This window comes from Phyllopteryx taeniolatus, chromosome 15 (assembly GCF_024500385.1).
Source record: "Phyllopteryx taeniolatus isolate TA_2022b chromosome 15, UOR_Ptae_1.2, whole genome shotgun sequence".
NCBI lineage: Eukaryota > Metazoa > Chordata > Actinopteri > Syngnathiformes > Syngnathidae > Phyllopteryx > Phyllopteryx taeniolatus.
This window is the reverse complement of record NC_084516.1, coordinates 1,402,719-1,426,120: the sequence shown is the minus strand read 5'-3', so window position 1 is coordinate 1,426,120 and position 23,402 is coordinate 1,402,719. Positions and strand designations below refer to the sequence as shown.

Below are 23,402 nucleotides of genomic sequence, written 5' to 3'. Positions count from 1 at the left end.
TGCTATGACCTTGTCACTTGTTGCTAAGCTAATTTTTCAAAAAAGTACACATTTGAGCAGCACTTATTGCTACGCAAAATTTGTGGGAACAATCATCAGTGACCAGGGGTTAGTCACACATTTCTGTACTCATCCCTGTTGCTCGAAAGTCTTTGACGCAATCAAAGGTGCCCCAAAAGTCGCATAGCTTGTCTCTTTTTAGACTTCCATAGACTGACTCTCTAACATGGACTTAGTATTAAAAGTGTCAAATTTTATTTGAAAAAACACCTTGGATTTGTCATCCGAGTGTCCAGAAAAGGCCCACCTCTATTGTAGCCACTTTTGTATTCGCTTTGTCCATATTTGGCTAAGACCGCCCCCTTTCCTCTGATCGGTTGCCCCCGTGTTGTGCGAGCACACGTTACGTCGGCGGAGATCTTCGCTAGTGACGTAGATCAGCTCGGGAAATTCCGATGACCTGATTTCAGTCTGGAGCTCAGGGATGCATGGACCATTTTTATTCATATTTCACGTTTGCGGAGGCACCACAAAGACAAAACATCCCAAACACTAGAAAAGGTCGGTTTGATAAAATACACGTCTGAGCAGCAACTTGTTCCGAGACACAATTCTTATGCCACAATCTCTGGTGCCTCAAAGTCAATAAAGAAAAAAAACATTTGTGCTGTACCGTGTTACTAGGCAGAATTCATGGTGCCCCATCAATCCAACAACAGAAACATCACATTTTGCATTCACTTGTTCACTAGGCAGAATTTAATTCTATTGGGCACCTTATTTTAAAAAGTCACATTATTGGGCAGTCACTTTGTTGCTTGGCACAATTCATTCAATTCAAAACATCAAACGCCACCCCTCGCCAAAAAAACAAATACAAATATTTCACATTTGGGCACTTGTTTAAAAAGTCTCACTTTAGTCAATTGTTGCTAGGCAGGATTCATTGAAAAGAGAACTAAAAAAAAATAATAATAAATAAAATTTATAGGGCATGAGCAAGAGTTCACAAGCAATCAACGTTGATCTTGACTAGTCACCAAGAAGTCGAGTCACGGCTGAGGGGAAGGTTCCGGCGGCATGCCGGCCAGTCAGTTGTCAGGTCGGGTCTCGCCGTGCTTCCTGGTGAACTCCTCGGCGTTCCTCATGAACTGCGCTCGGTCAGCCGTGTACTCGTCGGCCAGCTCCACCCGCAGGGGGCGTTCGGGCTGCGGCGCGTTCACCAGCGAGATCAGACACTGGATGACTGCGAACAAACAGCAACAATACTGTACTTGCGCCACCTGGTGGACTGGAGTGGAAGAGGTGAGTAGCCCTCAACTTTGTCGCGTTACGAGCTGTCGCTTGGTCGATTTTTTTGCTTTGGTTTATTTCTCCACATTCTCTTTCATTATTTTTAATTATATTTTTATATTTGTCAAGAGGAATCCAACCGTTTGCCAATGACAAATAGAAATGTTTCACCCAGCTTGTCTGAATTTCAAGTTTGTAAAGCACTGCAATGAAGAACAGTTCCCTGTAGATGGCGACTTTGCTTTGGAATTGACATCAGCGCAACTTTTAAATAGAAGCGAAAGATTAGGGGGGTGGGAAATCGTTTAGGAGGGAGAGCAAAAACAAATATTAGACTCAAAGTCACTGATTCACACTGCTTTTCTCCGCTTTTTGGTTTAAAAAAAACAACACAAAAAACGGGTAAAACCAACGCATGGTCTACTGCTTATTACTAAAGAACATAAAATTCTCGAAATAAACTTCTCTGGTTTGGAAGGTTGGATGCTTATACGGTCACAGAACACAATATTATGTCGGTCTTGAAAATCAGTCAAAATGCTTGAAAAATGGGAGGCAGTAAATGAGTTCAAAATACAGAAAATAATTGTGGTGGTGTTTTGGAGGCTGAACTGGATTAATGCCATTTGAAATCCATTCCAAAGGGGAAAATGAATTTGATATCGGAGCGATTAAGCTGCCAAGTGAAGGTAGCACTGTAGTAGGATGGTTCGGCCTTGGTGGAGGTCTACAATGATGGTTCAGGTGAGACGAAATGACTTTTGTGAGGCGATCCGCGATGACATTGAGCTGACCTTGGGACGTTCTGGTGGCGGGTTTCCAGTTCTCCAAACTGATGATGGCCAAGCACACGTGACCCTTCTCGTCCACGTTGGGGTGGTAGATTTTGGTCATGAAGGTGATCCTGGGGGGTTTGAAGGGGTACTCGGTCGGGAAGTTGATCTCCACCCGGAACGCGCCTTTGTCGTACGGGGGGCTTTCCTTGCCGGCAACACAACCGAACAAGATCACAAATGGGATTTTGAGGTTGAAACGGAAAAGCAGGAAAGCAGACTTACAGGAACAATGAGAGCCTGCCAGTTCAAAATGTTGGATTCGTCCACTTCGATGTTGCGGAATTCTCGGAATCCCGATTGGCGGACTTCCTCCAACTCCTGAAAAGGATTTTGAAACGTTAACTGTAGAATTCATGGGACACAACCACTGATGCCCAAAGTCCAATTGAAAGTCACTCACTAGAAAATTCTGTTGTTGCAAGGCAGAATTCAAAGACACAAATATCTTACATACACTGGTGCCTTGAGATACGAGTTGAATTCGTTCCGTGACCACGCTTGTAACTCAAACGAAAGTGCCAGCCTCCAACCAAAAAAACAACAAAAACATTTGTGATGTGTTGTTTTAACGAGAAAAAAAACTACTATAATATTGTACTTTATGAAACATACAGAATGACATAAATCAAATGTAAAGAAGAATTAAAACAGTATTTGCTTCATTTTTTGCTTCAGTTCAATGGACTTTGTGCTGCGCCTACTGCTCCTGTGTGCACCTCGGCCACCTGGGGGCAGTATGATATAGATGTGCGAATACGCGTGAAGGACACTGTCACAATTGCTCAGTAACCCGCGGTAATATTAGTCATTCTTTCCAGAGGATAAAGAACATATGACTGGGAATATTGATATATTTGGAAACTGCACTATTCGGCTAACATTATACAATAATAACCAACCTTAAGTCAATTGTTGCTCAGCAGAATTCACGGGGGGGGGGGGGGGGGGGGGGCACAATTATTGGTGTCCCAAAGTCCAATGAAAAAAGGTCCCATTTGAGCAACCACTTGTTGCTAGTGATCATTGAATTCAAAGACAATCTCACAGACTCCATCTTTCGCACGTATAAATTTGCATGGCATCTTAAGACCACGTTGATATGCTGTGATATAAATATTAACCAGCGTTACAATCAGTTGTTGCTAGGCAGAATTCAGAATCAGAATCATCTTTATTTGCCAAGTATGTCCAAGAAACACACAAGGAATTTGTCTCCGGTAGTTGGAGCCGCTCTTGTTCGACAACAGACAGTCAATTGACAGAGAACACGTTGAGACATAAAGACATTGAGAAAATAAACAGTCACTGAGCAATAAAGGGTTGCTTGTTATCTGGTAATGCCGGTACAAATTATATATATATATTTTTTGACAATTGTGCAAAAAGATGCAGAGTCCTCTAGCACTTCGAATGACAAATATAGCAATAGTCCGGTGCAATGAGCATTGTGCAAAGGGCGCCGAGACTTCAAGGAGTGGATGCGGTTTAAAGTGACGAGTAGCGCGATCATCTGGGACAATGTCGATTGTGCAAATGTTGCAGATACTCCTCAGTCAGTGTGCAAGTGGGGCAGATGCTGCTCTGGCATGAGTGGCCAGTATTGGTCAACAACAGATATGCAAATTCACAATGTCTAATGAGATTCAAACTATTCAATATGATCAAAGCACTTGAATGGCTTTAGTTGGTGGTTGCGATAGCTGCGTGTTTTTAATATTTAACAAAAAAATCATGCTGATGTGCCCTTGAGCAAGGCACCTAACGTCCCAAATAACAGTAAACATTTTTTGTTTATTTGCATACAATTTGATTAGATTTTATTCTGACACCACATACCTGTAAATGTTTTTAATGTACCTTGCATAATCTTCTCGTGGAAACCATATTAAGAGTCGTCGTGGTCGTCGTGCTGAATGGCCGCCAGCCGCTGGCCGGAAGGTGTGACGTTCACCTTGGGAATCATAAACACAAACACATAAGAGCTTTTGGGGATTGTCCAAAGCCAAACACGTTCGATTTGGCCAATTATTTTTTTGGATGACTTTTCTTTTTTTTTTTAAGGATGTTCCCATTCAGTCTTGAATAAACTATTAATAACGTCATTAAATTATCAAAACGGACATAACGGTAAACGTTTCTGGTTTGAAAATAATCGTATATTATCCACATTTACATGATTTAAAAGCTTGTTGTATAGAATAATGTAATTTAAAAAAACTGATATTGCTGTTCAGACACTATTATCGATGGCAGAGCTCATCGAGCAGGTTGAAATGTGAGTTTCAGTGTCTGAAAGCACCGTAACGGCCTTTTAGCTTTTAAAACCCAACAAGTTGTGCGTTTGACTCACAGGTGACAAATGTAAACGTTGGCGGAGGTCTTCTGGACTCGAGGAGGTCGGAAAGAAGCTAGCTGAGAGTGAGCCGCTCCGCTCCGCCGACGCAGACGCTGACGCTGCTCAGGTCTGCCCAAGATGTCGGCCTGAGCGAGACTTCAGACGAGCACGCACAAAAACTTTTGCTCCTCGGCTGACTTTGAAGCTCCTTTGGCGACACGATGACGTTGGCCACCACGACCACAACCGAGCGCGACGTCAGCACAGCGATGGGGAAAAACAAACCGAGCTAGCCCTGACAGCTAACCAGCTAGCCACATTTTAGCCCAGAACGACGAGCGAATAATAATAAGTGGCTCTCTGTTAATGACGCCAGTTGAGGGAAGACCATGTTGAGCCTTTGAAGGCCATGGCGTGCTTTTGGGACTTGTCACCAAGGTTTGCGGGGCTCGCCAACTAACTGTGGGTTAGCTGTTAGCATCAGTGCTAACTTCAGGCAGCAACAAATCATCCCGGTTGTGATTTACAGTCGATGTAAGTATCTGCCACGACGTCACTGAAATTGAGTTGAAAAGTGAAAGTTGGGTGTGAATGCTGAGAGTTTAAATGCTAAGAAAAAAAAAAAACAGCCATTAAACTGGAGGCCCGGGGACTAGATCCGGCCCGCCACATCATTTTGTGGCCCGCGACGCAAAATCATGTGCATAGACTTTGCTTTTCTTGCTAAAATACCAAAATTGCCTTCACTTTTCAAAATATTGAGATATTGCAAGCCTTTTTTCTAAATAAATTTAACAATACTGCAGTTGAAAAAAACAGTTTTTGCTGGCTTCTGATTTTCAAAAGTATCTATCCATCAATTTGTGTAGATGTAATAATATAAGGCGATCAGACATTCGTATGGGTTCACAGCCGTAACGGCCCTACGAGAGAAACCGCATCTACGATGTGGCCCGCAGCAAAAATGCGTTTTACACCCTGGCCAAGTTATGTGGTCGTTTAAAATGCACGTGTAATTCTCTTTGTTTAATAGTAACGTTGTAAAACGAGGACACTTGAGTTCATTGGCACCATCTACCGTTTGTCTCTCAAATTTTGCTCGCAAGTCGAAGTATAAAAAGTCGGCCGACGGGTCGTATTGCCCCCCCAAAAGTCTTGTAAGTGGAGGTGCCACTGTACGATGAAGTTAAAGTAAATGTCTAAGAAAAATGACACTTTGAGGGAACTACGAAGTCAAGGCAGGTGAGCGAATACTTTTAGAAATATCGTGTACGTTAGCTGCTATCCACTGGCAACAGGGGAGATCGCATTTCCATATATTCAGGAGTAACAACAAGCGTTGTCAGTATTCAGTATTTTAATAAAAACACAGCACAAAATACTGGCGGCCAGGCCAGTGGAGCGTCACGGTGTCACAAAACGTCTTTTCATCGGCTGGTTGCCGGCATGTTTTTAACGGGAGAGCACAGTGCGGTCGTTGTGCTAGTGCTAATGGTGGTAAAGTGGATTTACGAGCTTCTCAGCGGACAGCGACAATATGCGTATTGACTTGTAGGCTTGGCCGAAATGCCCACGGATGTAATTCAATATTACAGCCTTAATAATGAGGAGAAGAATGCGGAAGTGAGGAGAGTTGACCTACATTGTTGTTGTTATGGGTACTCTCATAGCCAATGGAAAGCCATCAGGTGTGTTGTTTTCTTGTTTTGCAGGCTTTAGGAGGAACTTCTTGAGGCCAGCATGGACAGCTTCTTCAAGGCGGCTGTTTGTGACCTGGACAAAGTGCTGGACGACTTTGAGCTGAGCGCAGGTGAGATGCTGCAGGAAGTAGGATTTAGTTTTCCTCACGGGATGAATAAAGTACAGAACCAACTGAATTCTCTCTGATACTCCTGAACAGAAGCATTTTTTCACGTTGAAATGAGTGGAAAGTGCCACTGGTTGATGATATTTGGGGGGAAAAGTGAAGTGTGCTCATGCCATGTCAATGAATGATGGCATCATTGGAAGAATACTTGATTGTAAAATTATCGATAGCTGCAGGCCTCGTTCGGACGTCTTGACTTCAGTGTGATACATTCATAGCAGTACACTTTGGGAGGCGTACTTGGCTAATTTAGAGTTTCAAAAAAATGCTTATCTGTAGCCACTGACCATCTTTTCAATCTGTGTTAGTGCGCACCTTTCCTTTGCCAACACAATCCAACCACCTCACAGGTGTGGCATATCCAAGTACTCAAAGCGGCCTCTTATTGTGGGCAGCGTAAAGCACACCTGTGCAAAAATCATTGTCTAATCAGCATGTTAGGAGAAGTGCTCACAAACACAGATTCAAAACAGATTTGTGAATAATATTTCGAGAAAAATATTCCTTTTGTGTACGTAGAAAAAAAATGAAAAAGGGCAGCAAAAACAAAAGGTTTTTTTTTCCCACGGGGAAACAAATAATTAGACCACCGTTTTTTTCCTCAGTGTTTTGTTCCTTTTAAATGACTGGAACAACGATGGGCACATTTGTTTGGAAAATATATAATGATGACAACCAAATAGCTGATAATAGCTTAATTGAAGAGCTGATATTAGGCCGTTTTCCCTGTTTTTCTTGATAGTAACCCGACTCACTGGGAATACAATTAAGCTGAAGTATGTCCAATAGGACATCAAATATTATGGAATCAGCTGCATTTTTGTCATGTTCATTTTATTTTTCAGTGAATATACCACTAGTGCTACCAGGCATTAAATTGAACAAGAAATTTAAAAAAACTGGCTAGTGTGATCATATTTCCCATGAATGTAGAACTCTCTGTAGAAGTCTTTCCATGCTTTTCAACGGGTTTGTTTCTGGCTTGCAGAAGAAGTCGACTGCACGTCAGTCTTCCGGAAGCCTTCTCCGTACGACTTCTCCGCTCCGGCCTCCTCTGAGGCGTCCGGCGTGCCCCGCAACCTGCCCCCCAATCCGCCTGACCTCAGCTCTCTTCACTACGGTGCCGCCAGCAGCAGCAGCAGCAGCAGCAGCAGTTGTGCGGACCAAGACGGCGAGGTGAAAGTTCAGCCTCTGACTGGCGTGGATCTGCTCTCCTCCGTGGATCACTGCGCCGCTCAAAGCTCGGTGCCTCCCTGCCCCGACCGGGCCCTCAAGCCCGTGTGCGACCTCGTCAACGACACCGGCTCGGCCGTCCTGGTCCGAGTCGGCAGCCGCGATGCCTTCGGCGAGCTGGATGCCGCCGAGAAGCAATTGGAGGGGGAAGTGAAGGACGAGGAGGAGGAGCTACTGGTGGACTTTGGCAACCTCGCGCTAGAGGAACGAGGTGCACCTAGCCAGAACTCAAACTCCCACCAGCAGCTTGTTGGATCCTCCTTGAGTCTGCTGGATGTCATTCTTCCTGCAGTTCCTGCCGAGGACGCACAAGAGGAAAGCGACTCTAAAGATGAAGGATATGAGGAGGAGCCTCAAGAAGAAGATGAATCTTCAGAACCGGGTAACCAGGATGACCAGCAGCCACCTAACCAGAGTGCTCAAGAGGAGGCTCAAAAAGAGTCCGATGATGAAGCTTCTGTGGGTGGCTCCGAGCTCCTGGAGCCTGAAGAGCAAGTGCAAGTTGAGGATTCAGAAGAAGACTCTCTGTCAGGTTTGGACACTTGCCCTGAGGAACCCCTCGACTCACTATCGCCGCAGCGTTGCTCTCTCGAACTCCCTGCCCTCGTCCCTTCTGCGGAACCTCTGCACTCTGACCCCCCAGAGCCCAGCCCGGTGGAGGCTCCAGAGTTTGGCTTCGAGTATCTCCCTGAGAGCGACCGGGCCGAGCTGCTGGTCACGGACGAGGAGCTGGACGCCTTCCTGCAGGCCCGCGCCGAGGCTGAGCGGGCCGGCGGGATCTCCTGCTGCGGCGGCTCGGCAGAGGCCCTCCGAGCAGGAAACTCGGTCCCGCTGAACGGGGATCTGGAGCAGCAGGTGCTTGCAGACGAGGAGCTGAGGAGCTGCAGAGAAGATCTAGAAGGCCTCGCCTCTCCCGAAAGTGACAGAGCCATGCGCGTGTCATCCCTTTCTCAGGAAGCACCTGGAGAGGATTCCTCTAGAGGGAGCCATTACTCCACCAGCAACTCTTTGCAGTCAGAGCAGCAGATTTCCTACGGAGGGGCCAGACCCAAGCAGCTCCTCTGCCCCGCTGTGAGATATCCCGCATCAGCCGAGGGCGATGACGAGCTGCCCGCGTGTTCTTCGAACCTGGAGGACGACGACGACGAGAGTCCGCACGCGAGCCGCAGCTTCCTCGCACATTCCATCAGCAGCCCCGTCTACGCCGCCCCGGAGCCCCCGGAGTACACGGCCGCTTACGACGAACTCTCCGAGCCGCCGCCCTACCCCGGCGAGCCTCGGCCCGACAGCTGGAAGAGGGACGGTGCGGAGGAGGAGCCGGGCGTCCGGCAGCCCGCGTGGGTGCCCGACTCGGAAGCCCCCAACTGCATGAACTGCTCGCAGAAGTTCACCTTCACCAAGAGGCGCCATCACTGTCGTGCTTGCGGGAAAGTATGTACACCTAAAGTAGGGCTGGTAATTGATTTTTTATCAACTCCCTCGGGGATGGAAAGTTTTAGTGGTTTTAAAACCACAACTTTTAAAAACTGCCGTGCACCTTGAAACTGGTAATCAGCCCATGCACTCCCCTCCCACAAGCTTTAAACACACTTCAACTTATTAAAACACTTTTTTAATTGTAACCGTTTCTCAATCTCTTTGTGTCAAGAAATGGAGGACATATAAAAACACTTTCAGGAAATGAAAAGAAGACTCGCTCGCACAGTTCTCTACATAAGAGGCGCAGCGTGCTTGCTTCAAGCTGTTTTTTTTTTGTCACTGGAAGTTGAAGTTTACTGTAAAACGAGAATTAAACATTATATATTTTAAACACCTAATAGTTCAACCAAACCAAATCATTTTGTCTAACGAAAGTCTGTTAGCTTAATGCTAACATGTAATGCGGAACGCTATAGATGGGCTAACGGAAATGAACGTAGCACCATGTTGCGGTAGTTAAAGCTTGAAACAATTGCTACTTTAACACACGGAGCAGCAACACATGAACAATACTCAGGCATAGACTATTTTCTCTCGCCGGAATAATTTAGGGACATTCTGTGCCGCCTCTTGCTCTAAATTAAGTCTACATCTCATCCAGTAGAGCTCAGTGCTGCCTAGCATTTTTTGGCACAACACGGTACTACACTGAATGCGCGCAATTCCAAATCCGACTTGCTATATACACTTTACAATCCCCAGTTAAACATCTGCGATCGAGGGGGTGCTCTCACTAATTCCATGTTTACATTCAAATGTGTCAAATCAGATCCCGCGTGACAAGACGTGCATCTAACGTGCATCCTCGCCCTTCCTTTTGCTTCATTTGTTTTGGAAAGATCTTGGTTTAGCATCTGCTGTTAAACATAGAGCAGAGGATCGATGGCAGCAGAGAGCATGAGGAAGCGCTGCTTCTTCTTTTCTGCTGAGCTCCACTTAAGTCCTTTAAGGCCACCGATTAAGAGCATTAAGAGGACCGTTTGGGATGTGCTATTGTTCCTGACACACAAACACACTTTCTCACTTGTGGTGTGTGTGTGTGTGTTGCTTATTTGCCCAACAGGTGTACTGTGCCGGCTGCTGCAACAGGAAGTGCAAGCTCAAGTACTTGGACAAGGAGGCGCGCGTGTGTGTCATCTGCTTTGACACCTTGCATAGAGGTAAGAAAACTACAACACAACAAAGGAGTTCAGCTGGAAAATGTGTGTGGCTGTTTTGGGGCACCTGTGGAAACTGAACTAAGTTGCGTGTGTGACGTAATGTGTGCTGCTCCACTGTTTGGTTGTGTAACCGTGACACTGTTTACATCCAATCCTTCTGACCCCGGTGGAGATGATGGCATACGTTTGGTCTTTTTCATATTTTCAGAAACTGTCAGATAACAAATAATGTACTTGTTTAAGTTCACACTTGATGGATTAATTGTATGCAAGCAATTAAAAAGTCAATCTTGCCGTAATATGTCGTCTTCAGGACTTTGCGAGTGCCTCCACGTGGCATCAAGTTATTTTTAAAACTTCACTGCTGTCATCGCATCGTCACTGCGCTGCGTATTCTGCAGTGTATTAATATTTAACAGCACAAAGGCGAGCCCCTCCGAGGCGGGACCGAATAACGAAAAAACATCTGAATGGAACCCAGAGAATCGAGACTACTTGGAAAAGCAGATGTCACATTTTGGGCCGCTCCGCTGCAGTGTGAACGCACAGACTGGAGAGTTATGGCGGACACTGATGTTCGGCCTTGATTTTGTGTGTGTGTGTTTCTGTGAGTGTCCACTTCGTGTGTCTACATTGTCTGTTTGTGTGTCCACTGTGTCTCTGTGTCTGTCTGTGTGTAGGTGTGTATCCACATGTATGTCCCTCTGTGTGTCTGTGGATGTGTCCACTGTCTCTCTGTGTGTGTGTGTGTGTGTGTGCGTGCACGTGTATGTCCCTTTGTGTGTTTGTGTCTGTCTGTGTCAGTGTGTTTATGAATGTGGGTCCGCACACATGCACGCATGTATAAAGGCCTCCTGACACTCCCGCGTGGCCGAAAACAGCCGCATTGCATCACGTGACCGACGAATTAGCCCGCGCGGCCCCTCTGCGTCTCTTGACGCGCACATGGCAAAAAATTGTGCAGCGCGTAGAATGCCGCGGACATCATCTCTCGTGATTGGTCCGTTTTAGTCACATGCTGCGATGACGTACTCAGCGTTCCTCTCGGTTCCACATACCACCTACGGCGCCGCCTTCTTGATCGATTTTGCAGCATCATTAAACGTATCATCTGGTCATCTAGGTCCTTTTGTTCTAGCAGACGCTGTTCCACGGTCGCCATTGTTGTTGCTTTGTTCCTTGTTACTGAAAGGAAAGTAAAAACGACTTCCGGAAATAGCCACAAAATGCAGAGGAAGCTCCACTCTTTGGCGTCCTAACCAATACCAGCCGTAGCGACACCTCCGACTTGGAGCTGAACTGCAGCACATTTTCAAAACTGCGCGCGTGGGTTGCGCTCGACTATAAAGGCAAACTGCGCGCGGGACAGCCGCAGTGATGTCAGTGCGGTCACCGCCCGCGCGGGTAAAAAGAAGCCTTAAGTGTGTCGTGTGTATGTGTATGCGTACGCACGCACGTATGTGTGTGTGTCGTTTGTGTATGCGCGCATGGGCGTGCGTGTCTATTGTTTCTGTGTCAGTCTGTGTAAGAGTGGCCACTGTGTGTGTGTGTGTGTGTGTGTGTTTGTTTCCGTTTCCACTGCATGTGGGCATGTGTGTAGTTGTGTCTGTGTGTGTGTCTATGTAAGTGTGTTTCCACGTATCCTCTTGAGTGTTGTTCCACCGTTTATGTGTCCCTGACTCCCTGTATGTGTCTTTTTGTGTGTCCTCTGTCCCCGTGTGTGTGTGTGTTTGTTTACTTTGTGTGTATATGTCAATGTGTGTGTGTGTTTTGCAGTCCCGCCCTCAAACAGCATGTGACTCTCGCAGTCTAAATTAGGAATTAAAAAAAGGAGGTGCAGCCACTGGAGCGGAGTGACGCCATCATCCCTCTCTTCCTCCCTCCCCTGTGCTCTCCATCGCTAATACGCAAGCTGTGCGCAGCCTAGCACAAGCCACATAAACACACCCGCACCCTAGCTCCAAAGCTAGCATGCGCGTGCTAAAAGACTGATGCGAATCACCGGAGGGTCTCGGAGGGGTGCGTGATGGACGAGTGTTGCGATGATGAGGTGAGACGCGTGCCGCTCCTCAATGACACAACTTCGCCTTCAGAAGAAAATTTAAATGCCAGCGTGTCTTTGAGGTGATGTCCCTTGGAGGATGTTGTCTTTGGCATCGTTACGTTGCTCAAGGGTAACGATGCCATGTGACTGACCATTTGGGAACTAACCACCTCCTCCTGCTGGTGCTGTGACTTGGATTAGTGTATGGAGTGTTTACATCTGTTAATCTGTATTGGGCAACTGTGTGTCCTGTTTAAATGAACCTCAATGCGTGTGATTACAGTTTCCTGAATATATGGCACAACTGTTTCACAATAACAAAACTGACTTGCAAAAAAGTTTTCACTTCCTTTAAACTACCAAAGTGACCAAAAGTGACCAGGGAGTCATCTGTTCAAGGTATGAAGTAAATGTTACACTTTTACTATTTTCTGGGGGTATTTTTGGGGGGGGATATTCGGGCTATCTACATCGCAAGTGGAATGTCACTCACCAAACGGCAGACCTCCCCCAAGGCACAACAATTCGTACATGACTGATCTTTTTCTTTACAATTCCCCCTGTATTCATGAGGAATTTCTCCCCCAAAATGTCTCGTGGTGTTAAAAGAAGTGAAAAGAACCCTTTTTGAAGTATGGCTTTGCGCCTGTTCTCACTCTCTTGCTCACGCACTTCTCCGAAAAAGAGGCCTAGTGTGCTTGCTTCAAAATGCGCCACACATTTTAAATGGGAGACAGGTCTGGACTGCAGGCAGGCCAGTCTAGTACCCGCACTCTTTTACTACGAAGCCACGCTGTTGTAACACGTGCAGAATGTGGTTTGGCATTGTCTTGCTGAAATAAGCAAGGGCGTCCGTGAAAAAGACGTCGCTTGGATGGCAGCATATGTTTCTCCAAAACCTGTATGTACCTTTCAGCATTAATGGTGCCTTCACAGATGCGTAAGTTAGCCATGCCATTGGCACTAACACAGCCCCATACCATCACAGATGCTGGCTTTTGAACTTTGCGTCCATAACAGTCCAGATGGTTCTTTTCCTCTTTGGCCCGGAGGACACGACGTCCACAATTTCCAAAAACAATTTGAAATATGCACTCTTCGTACCACAGAACACTTTTCCACTTTGCGTGGCCCGGAGAAGCCGGCGGCGTTTCTGGGTGTTGTTGATAAATGGCTTTTGCTTTGCATAGTAGAGTTTCAAGTTGCACTTACGGACGTAGCGCTGAATTGTATTTACTGACATTGGTTTTCTGAAGGGTTCCTGAGCCCACACGGCGATATCCTTTACACACTGATGTCGGTTTTTGATACAGTGACGCCCGAGGGATCGAAGTTTCACAGGCATTCAATTTTGGTTTTCGGCCTTGCCGCTTACATGCAGTGATTTCTCCAGATTCTCTGAACCTTTTGATGATATTATGGACTGTAGATGAGGAAATCCCTAAATTCCTTGCAATTGTCCGTTGAGGAACATTGTCCTTAAACTGTTCGAAGTGTTTTCTCATGCACTTCTTCACAAAGAGGTGAACTTCGCCCCATCTTTTCTCGTGAATGACCAAGCAATTCAGGGGAGCTCCTTTTGTACCCAATCATGGCACCCACATGTTCCCAATGAGCCTGTTCACCTGTGAGATGTTCCAAACAGGTGTTTGATGAGCATTCCTCAACTTCCTCACTCTTTTTTTGCCACCTGTCCCAGCTTTTTTCGGAACGTGTTGCAGCCATCAAATTCAAAGTTCATGATTATTTGCTAAAAACAATCAAGTTTATCAGTTTGAACATTAACTATCTTGTCTTTGTAATGTATTCAATTAAATATAGGTTGAACGTGATTTGCAAATCAGTGTATTCTGTTTTCATTGGAATTGGGGTTGTATTTCACACTACTTTCTGCATGTAAAACTTTAGTCATTCTCGATAAAATTATTATAGATTATACATTATTTCCTCTGGCAAATATTGTTTTTTTGGTTTTTTTTTTTTTGTCCAATTTGGTTTTATTCAAGCTTTCTGGAACGGATTATCATGAAAATTGAGGTTCCACTGCATGTTTAAACACCAGAATGTTCAGCCAAACCATATAATAACGAAAGTCCGCTAGCTTAATGCTAACGTATAATGCAAAACGCCATAGACTGCTGGCTGATGGAAATGAGCAAAGAACGGACAGAATTCTATTATTGATAGTGTATGAATGATGTCTTGGTGGTTGTTTGTCACTGCAGCCCAGGCACTGGAGCGGATGATGAGCCCCACGGGTCCCAGTCCCAACCCCAACGTCCCGTCTGAGTACTGCAGCACCATCCCGCCCCTGCAGCAAGCCCGTGCCGCCGGCACCCTCAACTCCCCGCCGCCCACGGTCATGGTGCCCGTGTCGGTGCTCAAACACCCGAGCAACGACGGTGCGATTGCGCTTCCTTTTGCCTTGCGTTCCCGAGCCCTCGCATCATGCCGCGCCTCCTCCCTCCCTTGTGTGTTCCCGTTCCAGGGTGCCCTCGGGAGCACAGGCGTGTCTGGTTCGCCGACGGCATCCTGCCCAACGGGGAAGTGGCCGACACCACCAAGCTGTCGGTGAGCAGTCGCAGGAGTTCGCAGGAGTTTGCCAGCACTCCCGAAGAAACTACGGTACAGTTCAACCTTGACTTGGGGTGCCTTTCCAGAGATTGAAAAAAAAACTAGGCAAGGTTACACAAAACTGAAAAATAATGTACATTTCACAATGATACAAAAAGGCACAGTCTCCAGAATTGAACTTTAAAGCCACGCAGGCACGGGGAGAACTTGCAAACTCCACACAGGCGGGGCCGGGGATTGAACCCTGTGAATCAGACGCTCTAACCAGTCGTCCAACGTGCCGCCTGACCTAAAACATAAAGGTTTAGTCAGATTTCATGTGAGACAGTCTGGAAAAAATTAAAACGTATGCTTCTTTTTATCCAGTCATGGCTAAAAATGTTTTTGGCCAGGACTACGAGGGGGTTGAGAACGATGACCGAACGAGTCATTTCTGTCTTTAGCAGCCGGGCCCCACGGGGTCGGAAGGTGAAAGTTGCGGCCGGTCGAGCCCCGAGGTGGTGGAGGTGGTCCCCACTCCCCCGTGCGGCCCCTGGCACTACGCCCTACTGGCCGGTTTGGGCTCCGCAGTGAGCAAGACCCCAAGTCTGCTGCCCGACTGCGAGGACCTACTTCCTCCTCTGCTCATCACCACCGGAGAGGACGCAGCAGGAGGTCTGTCTGTCTCTGTATGTCTTTCTCTTAGATCATTTTTTTCAATTATTTGTTTTCAATTGTTTTTTTTTAGGGGTGGGTAACCGGCCCCAAAAACGCTTACCAGTATTGGCAGTTTATCTACGCTTATTCAAGGGGGGAAAAAAAAGATATATATATATTAAAACGGGCATCAGTTATCCGCAGATTCTCACTTTTCGGGGTCCATTGTAACTCAAGTTATGCGCTTGCGTTTGCTTGGTAGACCTGTTGGTGGAGGAAAGTCCGGCTCCTTGCCAGATTCGACACCTCTTGGAGGAGGGGGGTCCTCGCCCTTTGGCCTTTGTCCTCAACGCCAACCTGCTGGTCAATGTCAAGATGGTCACATGTGAGTAGAGCTGGCGGGCCAGATAAAAAGTAAAAAGTATGACAAAAGCGGTTTAGTTCTTTACTTTGTCTTTATTTAGGGTTTCACAATTCGTTTTGGCAGCGATTCGATTCGTATCACAATTAGTGGTTACTGATTCGATTCAAGGATGACATTGGTTCATCTAGAACGATACAATCTGAAATGATTCAGTTTGGAAATCGATTCAGTAACATTTTAGCCAAAGATTCAACCAGTGTGATTGTGAAATAAATTCCTGGATCCTGGACATGGAGGTGAAATTTCCTAAATTGCTTTTGTTTCTTGTAAAGGTGTCAGGCAAAATTAATTATTATGATTAATGATTATAGAGTGCATGTTTTTTCATTAAAAAAAAACATTACAATTGTTTTTTAATGGTATTTCTATTTGTTTCAAAGGGGAATGACAATTTGAGATACACTTATCTCAAGGCACCACTGTATTGAAGTATACAACTATTCAATTGATGTTCACAAGGGATTTTATGGAAGAAATGCTTGTAATGGATACTAAAAGTGAAGAAAAACATTTGGGTGCAGAAAGACCAAAATCCATTGAGCAGGAAACATGAAGTAGGGACACTTAATTTGCTTAAGTGGGCTACATAAAACAATATGCTAACTATGGCCCCCAGGATTTGAGTTTGACACCTGTGGAGTAGAGCGTGAGAATAATCTGCGATGACTTTTTTTATGACGGCTGTCTGTCGTCAGACGACGGGCGTCAATGCTGGTGCTTCGGCTCCAACGGGCTGCAGGCTCTGGGCCAGAGAGAGCTGGTCTTCCTCCTGGAGTGTGTCCCAGAAGAAAGAACTCTCCCCAGAGACCTCTTCACGCTGTGTCTCAGCATTCAGCAGGACGCGCAAAGAGGCAGGTGGCGCCCCCAGAACCCGCCCCGCCGCGTGCCCGACCGCGCCCCCGCTCACGCTGTTCCGCTCGCAGGCAAGTTTGTGGAGGAGCTGGACAACGTGACCTTCACCAGCAGCTTCCTGGGCAGCAAGGACCACGCCGGGATGCTCTTCTTCTCTCCGACGTGTCAGCCGCTGGATGGCCTCAGTCTCCCCTCGCAGCCTTTCCTCTTTGGCCTTCTCATCCAGAAGCTGGAGGTCCCCTGGGCCAAGGTATTCCCCCTCAGGCTGCTTCTACGACTCGGGGCCGAATACAGCGGTGAGTAGATGTTAATTTGGCTGGACCTTTTAAAAAAATACAAAAATAAAAACAAAATTTTATAACAATAATAATGCCATTGTCATTTGCTTTTTCTCGAAGTGAAGGGAGAAAAAAATTGATTAAAATTGAAAGTTGGGTTATCTGGTTTCATTTTAGGACCATATCACTAGCGGTGACTGTCTTGTATCCTCAACTACTCAAATGGATTAAAAACTGTGCATGAACCTCTGTGCTCCTTTGCAGTGTACCCAACCACACTTGTGAGCGTGCGATTTCGGGAATCGGTGTATCGTGAGACGGGACACACCATCATGAACCTGCTGGCTGTGAGTCCTCCAGAACAAACCTGAACACAATTGCTTCTGGGTGAAGAATCTCAAATCACCTTTATTGTCATTGCGCAGTAAAAATTAAAAAAAATGCCCACACTCACACAGAGAATGTATCAATAAGTTAACACCTTGTCAGCAAATAATACATGACTTTATGAGTTGAGTCTATGGGAGTGCAGTGCGGCTTGGGTGTTCAGTTCTGCGACGACGGAGGCTTTGAGTTTGAAGCCAGTTTTGTTGACTCGTGTGAATGCAGGACCTGAGGAACTACCAGTACAGCCTGTCGTCTGTGGAGGGTCTCAGGATCCACATGGAGATGGGCCACAGCTACATCGACATCCCAAAAAGCAGCTTCAACGAGGTGAGATGCGCACGATAGAAGATAGACAACAATTTCTTGGAGGTTGAGGAGGTTGCACTATATCCAGGGAAATTCATCAGTTTAATCAATTAATACAAGTTTATTCCTCTGGACATTTGGGAAAAAATAGGAAGAATTGTTTTGTTAGTTTTTTTTAAGAGAGCTTTTTTTATTTATTAAAAAAAACGTTTGGGGGGGGGGAACTTTTTTAGTCTTTTATTTAAGAATTGTTTTGGGGGGGAAATGTCTCTAAAAAATTGGGTGGGTAAAAACAGTCTACTTTGGAAAAATAAGAAGGAAGGAACTTACTTATTGAAATTAAAAAATATATTTTTCTGAAAAAAAGTCATTGAAAAGAAATGGAGAGAAATCTTTGCCCAAAAATTTTTTGCAGGAAATAAAATTTGGAAGATTTTAAAACTAGATTTAAAAAAATAAATAAATAAATTGGGGCAGGAGCGGTTTCCGTATTTCAAAGCGTGCACTAAATTTTTTTTTTCCATATTTAAAAATATAAGATCTTTTTTAACAACAAAGCTGTGAACAGCGAGGAGCTTGTTTACAACATAGTCAGTGTTGCCTGCTCATAGACTTTTCCCAACTTTCCTCGACTAATTTAGTTTAGAACAATTTCATTGTCATTTGTGAAAGATGAAAACAGGTGAAAAAATGGATTCAAATGAAAGGTGGCCTTCCAGATGCAGAGGGTGGTGAACGGCGCCAACGAGCACGTGATCAGCATCGGCGCCAACTTCAGTTGTCAGGCCGACTCCCACCTGGTGTGTTTCCAGAACGAGGACGGCACCTACCAGACGCAAGCCGGCAGCATGCCCGGCAAGACGCGCACAGGTGGACGCCGTCGGGGCAGTACCGCCGGTATGACGCTAGGTGGCGTCGTTGACACTCGCTTCCTGTGCTCTCGCAGTGACGGGTGCCAGCTTTGTGGTCTTCAACGGCGCCCTGAAAGCCTCGTCGGGGTTCATCGCCAAGTCCAGCATTGTGGAAGGTGAAGTTGCTTGTTGACGGCAAGTCAACAAACTTAAAACAAACTTCACCACCTCATCTTTATCTTCTACTCAAATATTGTGCTGATGTCAAATCCAAAGCGAGGCAACGCCGCCGTCTGCAGGGATCTGTTGAGTCATTACAGTCTTTTACAAATGTGAATTTTGCACAAAAGCTGGGTGAGACCCTCTGCCACACCTGCCTGTTGAAAAACCTTGACCATTATGTACTAGGGGGGGCAATAAAATCAAAACGTCCACGACAGGAAAAGAGTTGAATGTACACATTGTCATTCTCTCATTGACTGGCACGCGTTGGTGCCTTTTAGACGGTCTCATGGTGCAGATGCCCCCAGAGACCATGGAGGCCCTGCGCACGGCCCTGCGAGAACAGAACGACTTCGACATCGCGTGCGGAAAGACGGACGAAACGGAGGTCCGGGAAACCGTCACCGTGCGCTGGGTCGACTGGATGTCGCCCATCAATGCCGGGTAACGCTCCTCTAAAGTCCGTGCAAGTGAACGGTCCCCTTTTAACTCCTCGACTTCCCGGGCAGCGTGACGAGCGGTGTGGACGGGCGCAGTCTGGACGGCGTGCGCAGCGTGAGGATGCGGCAGGACGCCCACTTCGAGTGCGACGGGCGTGTCATCGAGTGTTCGGAGGTGAGGCGGTCTCGTCGTTTGGCGCGCGACGGCCTTGGAGCTGACGCAGCCGTCCTCCTCGCAGGTCTTCTACCGGCTGACGTCTCCCGACGGCGGCCCGACGGCCGTGCCGCCGGCGTGCGCGGTCTTCCAGAAGGAGATCGCCGTGGCCGCCTGCGGAGCGCTGACGCGACATCTGGCCATCCTCGGCGCCGGCGCCATCAACTCGCTCAGCCTGCGCGTGTCCACGCATGGAGACGTGGTAAGTGGCGCCAGACGCCGTGGGCCTCGCCTTGACTGCTGCAGACGTGTGTGTGTGTGTGTGTGAGTGAGTGTGAGACCATGTGTGTTTCTGTGTCCTTGTGTGTGTAGGGCTGTACAAAATTGGGGGGGGAAAATGACATTGCAATTTTTATTTATTTATTTATTTTAATTTTTTAAACCTGTGATATATATTGCGATGTGAAATAATACAAGATTATTGTTGGGAAAGTTCACTTTCTACTCAAACTAGTTCAAAGTTCAGTTTATTGTTCCAAAAATGTAATAGTTCATAATTCAAAATGAAGGTGTGTTCTCTTTGATGCGACTTCATCCAGATTCGACATAGCAGCTCGTTGGTGTTAGCGGGATGGCCGCGTTCATCTGGCTCGAATCCAGATTGTTCCCACATCGTCGGGGCGGAGTTAGGCTTTGGAACTAATTCCATTTATGCTGCTCAACCTTCTGTAACTGCAGCTGCCGGCTCGCCATCAGAAAACTTTAACTTCATGTACGCTAGCACCCCCATTTCAAGTGCATGCGCATGTACACACACGCACACACACACACGGCCAATCAGACGGAAGGTCTTCACTATGTCTGATTGGTTTAGAGACCATAATGAAATCCATCGTGTGTCTGCTTTCGAGTCGCGGCAATGTTTTTTTCTTCCTCAAATGACTGGACACCTGTATGCAACCTGTTTCTTTTTTTTGCTGCAGCATTCAGAAATTCGGGGGCAGATGCAACCAAATTAGTCACACTCTCGAGTCCCGTTTCGTGCCCCAAAAATTCACACGCCGGATTTCCAGCACCACGCCAGAGTACTAAGCCAGGCGTCCGAAGATGCAGATTGATCGTACTTTATGCGTCCCTGCTAATTTCTGTGCGTCCAGGACGCGGGACGCACATCGACGAGATCCCTGTCCACCAAGATCGCAGTGGACTCTGCGATGTGACCTTTGCGCGCACGTACATTGCGATGACAATGATCAAACAATATATCGTGCAGCCCTAGTGTCAACAACATCTATGTCTGGGCGCGCGTTTGTTTGTGTCCCTGTGTGTTTGCGTTTGTGTCCCATAGTGTGTAGGTGTGGTGTCTTTCTCTGTGTCCTTGTGTGTCTGTGTGTGTGTGTGTGTGTGTGTGTGTGTGTGTGTGTGTGCCCGCCCCCATCTGTGTGTGCATTTACTGTGTGTCAACATTTGTGTGTTTCTCCCAATGTGTCTGTGTGTGTGTCCGTGTGCGTTTTGGAGGTTGAGTACCAAGCCGGGTCCGGTGGGCGTCTCCTCCCTCAGCGTTACATGAATGAGCTGGACAGCGCGCTGATCCCCGTCATCCACGGGGGCGGCGCCGGCGTCCCGCCGGCCGCCATGGACATGGAGCTGCTCTTCTTTATCACGCACGCCATCTAACACGCACGCGACGACACGCAGGAAGCTCAGACCACCGGCAGGTGGCGGCGGGAGAGGACGACGAAATGTCAGGAACCTTCAGGTGGACTCGGGAGGGACACGGAACCAAACACGGACCCCCGCGCGCCGACCGATCTCCCGTCCGCTCGGCCTTCCGCGCCTCACCCAATGTGCAATTGAGGAGCGGAGCGGCAGGTGCTAGCACGCCGTGCTGACATTTTTGCTCTCCTCGACTAAATGTTGCTGTTGGCAAAACGTCAAACGCAAACAAGGAGGACAATAAAGACTCAAAACGTGAATGTGATGACATTTGATTGACAGCTGACATTTTCTATTGTGTGCGTGCGTGTGCACATTCAGCTGTAAGACCAATGACGTCCTCATTCACACTATCAGGTGTTTTGGATTCACATACGAAGACACTACATTCAGCTCTTAGCCTTGCAGCTTCGCACAGCAGCTTGTCCAAAAGCGAGCAAAAAATACAAACACACAACCTTAACTCCTTCACAATAACCTTTTTGATTGTGTACAAGCTTAGGCCTCACAGCAAACAATTACACTATCTATTTGCAAGTTTTGGGGGGAACCTAGCTTCTGTTATTCACTGAAAAACTCAACCATTCGCCGTTTATGTGCTCAGGCCAAAGCTCTGTCTGACATAAAAGTATTGCTTTGGCGCCATATTGTGGTGTCTTGGTGCCAAGGAATGATTTTGAAGTGAGGTGAAGCTTCATTTAGGAAAATGTAGTGCTTAGGTGCCATCCCGTGGCATCATTCATGCCGAGGAACAGCATTGAAGAAGAGAAGCTTCAGGTTGGCCGTAGCGATGAAAAAAGGGATTTGCCGCCATCTTGTGGCATGTATTGGCAATTACAGATTTTGTGTGGGCATCAGTTTTGTATTTTCGCTATCATATAATACGAATGACAACAAATTTATATTTGAATTTGGAAAAAAAAAATGGTTGAGGGATCCCTTGTGGTGCAGTCATGGACTACATGTGAAGGTTTGCAATTTCCTACGATCCCACAAGATGGCAGCAAAGCACTACTTTTGTCTAAATGAAGCTCCTTAGCTCACTATCGGGGGACATTTGTTTATTGGTTAGGCACATTTTGAGGACATCCATTTTCTGACGCGCTTGTCCACCACGAATGAATTTGACAAAAATGAATTTTAAAGGATGAATTGTTGGTGGTACAGCATGGTTGCCTAGTGGTTAGCATGTCTGTCTCACAGTTAGTTCTGGGTTTGCATTTCATGTTCTCCCAGGGCTTACGTTGGATTTTCCTCTCATGTTCCAAAAAATGTGCGAGCTTCATTGGAGACAAGAAATTGTCCTTCGGTGTGATTGCGAATCCTTGTTTATCTCAATGTGCCGCGCAACTGCGACCCACAGTTAGCTGGCATAGGCAAGCGTTAAAGGAAAATGGATGCATGGATGGCATTAAAATATTGCTTTTTTTTTTGGGTTCAACTGAGTTTGAAAAGATATCCGCCATAAATTGTGACATTTTATGAATTTGTGCTAAAGACCAACCAAAATGTAATTTTGTCATATTTGGACAGCTGCTCTTTTTTTGTTGTTGTTTTTTTGTTTTTTTTCTCCCTGCATGCAGACGAGTCATTCGCCAACAGTTAAATGATCATCACTAATTACGAATGTAGCACCAGAGCAGCTTTAAAATCGTGTGTGGGGTTCAAAGGTCACACCAGCATCTCATCATCTCTTCAAGATGTAACGCGCAACTTTACCGGACCCGAACTGGATCCCTGGGTGATCCCAACGCGTTCTGGTCTGTGATGAGGCCAAGGTGTCTCTTTTTTTCTTTGTTTCATCTCAAGTCTTTGTTGACAAAATATGCATAAAAGAGATTATCTGTTTTGTTTTGTTTTTAATATGGAAGATTTATTTTTGAAATCATGGGTGTAAAAGTTTTAACAAATGTGAGCAGAGTTGATATTTTTGATAGGATGTCCTCACACACGGATTCATTAGTAGCAAAGATGGCTGATTCATTCCACAGATAATGTAAGTACATAATACATACACTCATATTTACTGGACAACAAGCGATTGAAATTGGAGGGGAATGTGTCAGGAAAGGTGTTTAAAAAAAAAAGAATAAAACTGCAATCATCTATTTTTGTGTTGTTGGGTGATGGAATTATGTTATTGATTTTCTTTTGGTGTTGACCAAAGGTTTAGATTTTTGTCATGAACAACCTCGCCTCTTTAAATCAGATTTGCTCCATTGTCGCCACTTCTGCCCAATTGAAACCCACGAAAATTACACATTTTAACATTCCTGATTGGCTGCATTGAATCATCTTTTTAAAAAAGGCTTTCA

The 23,402-nt window shown here is 46.2% G+C and overlaps 2 protein-coding genes across 4 annotated transcripts; one reads left to right on the top strand and one right to left on the bottom strand.

Moving 5' to 3' along the window:
* Positions 1 to 484: 484 nt before the first annotated feature.
* On the bottom strand, positions 485 to 4,615 carry ube2l3a (ubiquitin-conjugating enzyme E2L 3a). The gene is made up of 5 exons (XM_061747226.1): positions 4,480 to 4,615; positions 3,987 to 4,080; positions 2,352 to 2,447; positions 2,088 to 2,274; positions 485 to 1,246 (listed from the first exon to the last, which is right to left on the bottom strand). Exons 2-5 carry the CDS (start codon positions 4,011 to 4,013, stop codon positions 1,092 to 1,094), a joined length of 465 nt encoding a protein of 154 aa, XP_061603210.1. The 5' UTR covers positions 4,014 to 4,080; positions 4,480 to 4,615; the 3' UTR covers positions 485 to 1,091.
* Positions 4,616 to 4,856: 241 nt separating this feature from the next.
* Positions 4,857 to 23,195, top strand: zfyve16 (zinc finger, FYVE domain containing 16). 3 transcript variants are annotated; one of them, XM_061747185.1, is made up of 18 exons: positions 4,857 to 4,998; positions 6,177 to 6,274; positions 7,323 to 8,995; positions 10,107 to 10,203; positions 14,473 to 14,649; positions 14,736 to 14,872; positions 15,265 to 15,475; positions 15,720 to 15,842; positions 16,577 to 16,732; positions 16,805 to 17,029; positions 17,276 to 17,358; positions 17,621 to 17,725; positions 18,424 to 18,574; positions 18,651 to 18,731; positions 19,059 to 19,221; positions 19,287 to 19,392; positions 19,457 to 19,633; positions 20,890 to 23,195. In XM_061747185.1, the coding sequence occupies exons 2-18, from the start codon at positions 6,205 to 6,207 to the stop codon at positions 21,046 to 21,048; spliced, it is 3,894 nt and encodes a 1,297-aa protein (XP_061603169.1). In that variant the 5' UTR covers positions 4,857 to 4,998; positions 6,177 to 6,204; the 3' UTR covers positions 21,049 to 23,195. The 3 variants fall into 3 exon arrangements, with proteins under 3 accessions (XP_061603169.1, XP_061603168.1, XP_061603167.1); XM_061747184.1 differs by having other exon boundaries at positions 7,320 to 8,995; positions 15,268 to 15,475; XM_061747183.1 differs by having other exon boundaries at positions 7,320 to 8,995.
* The last annotated feature ends 207 nt before the right edge of the window (positions 23,196 to 23,402 follow it).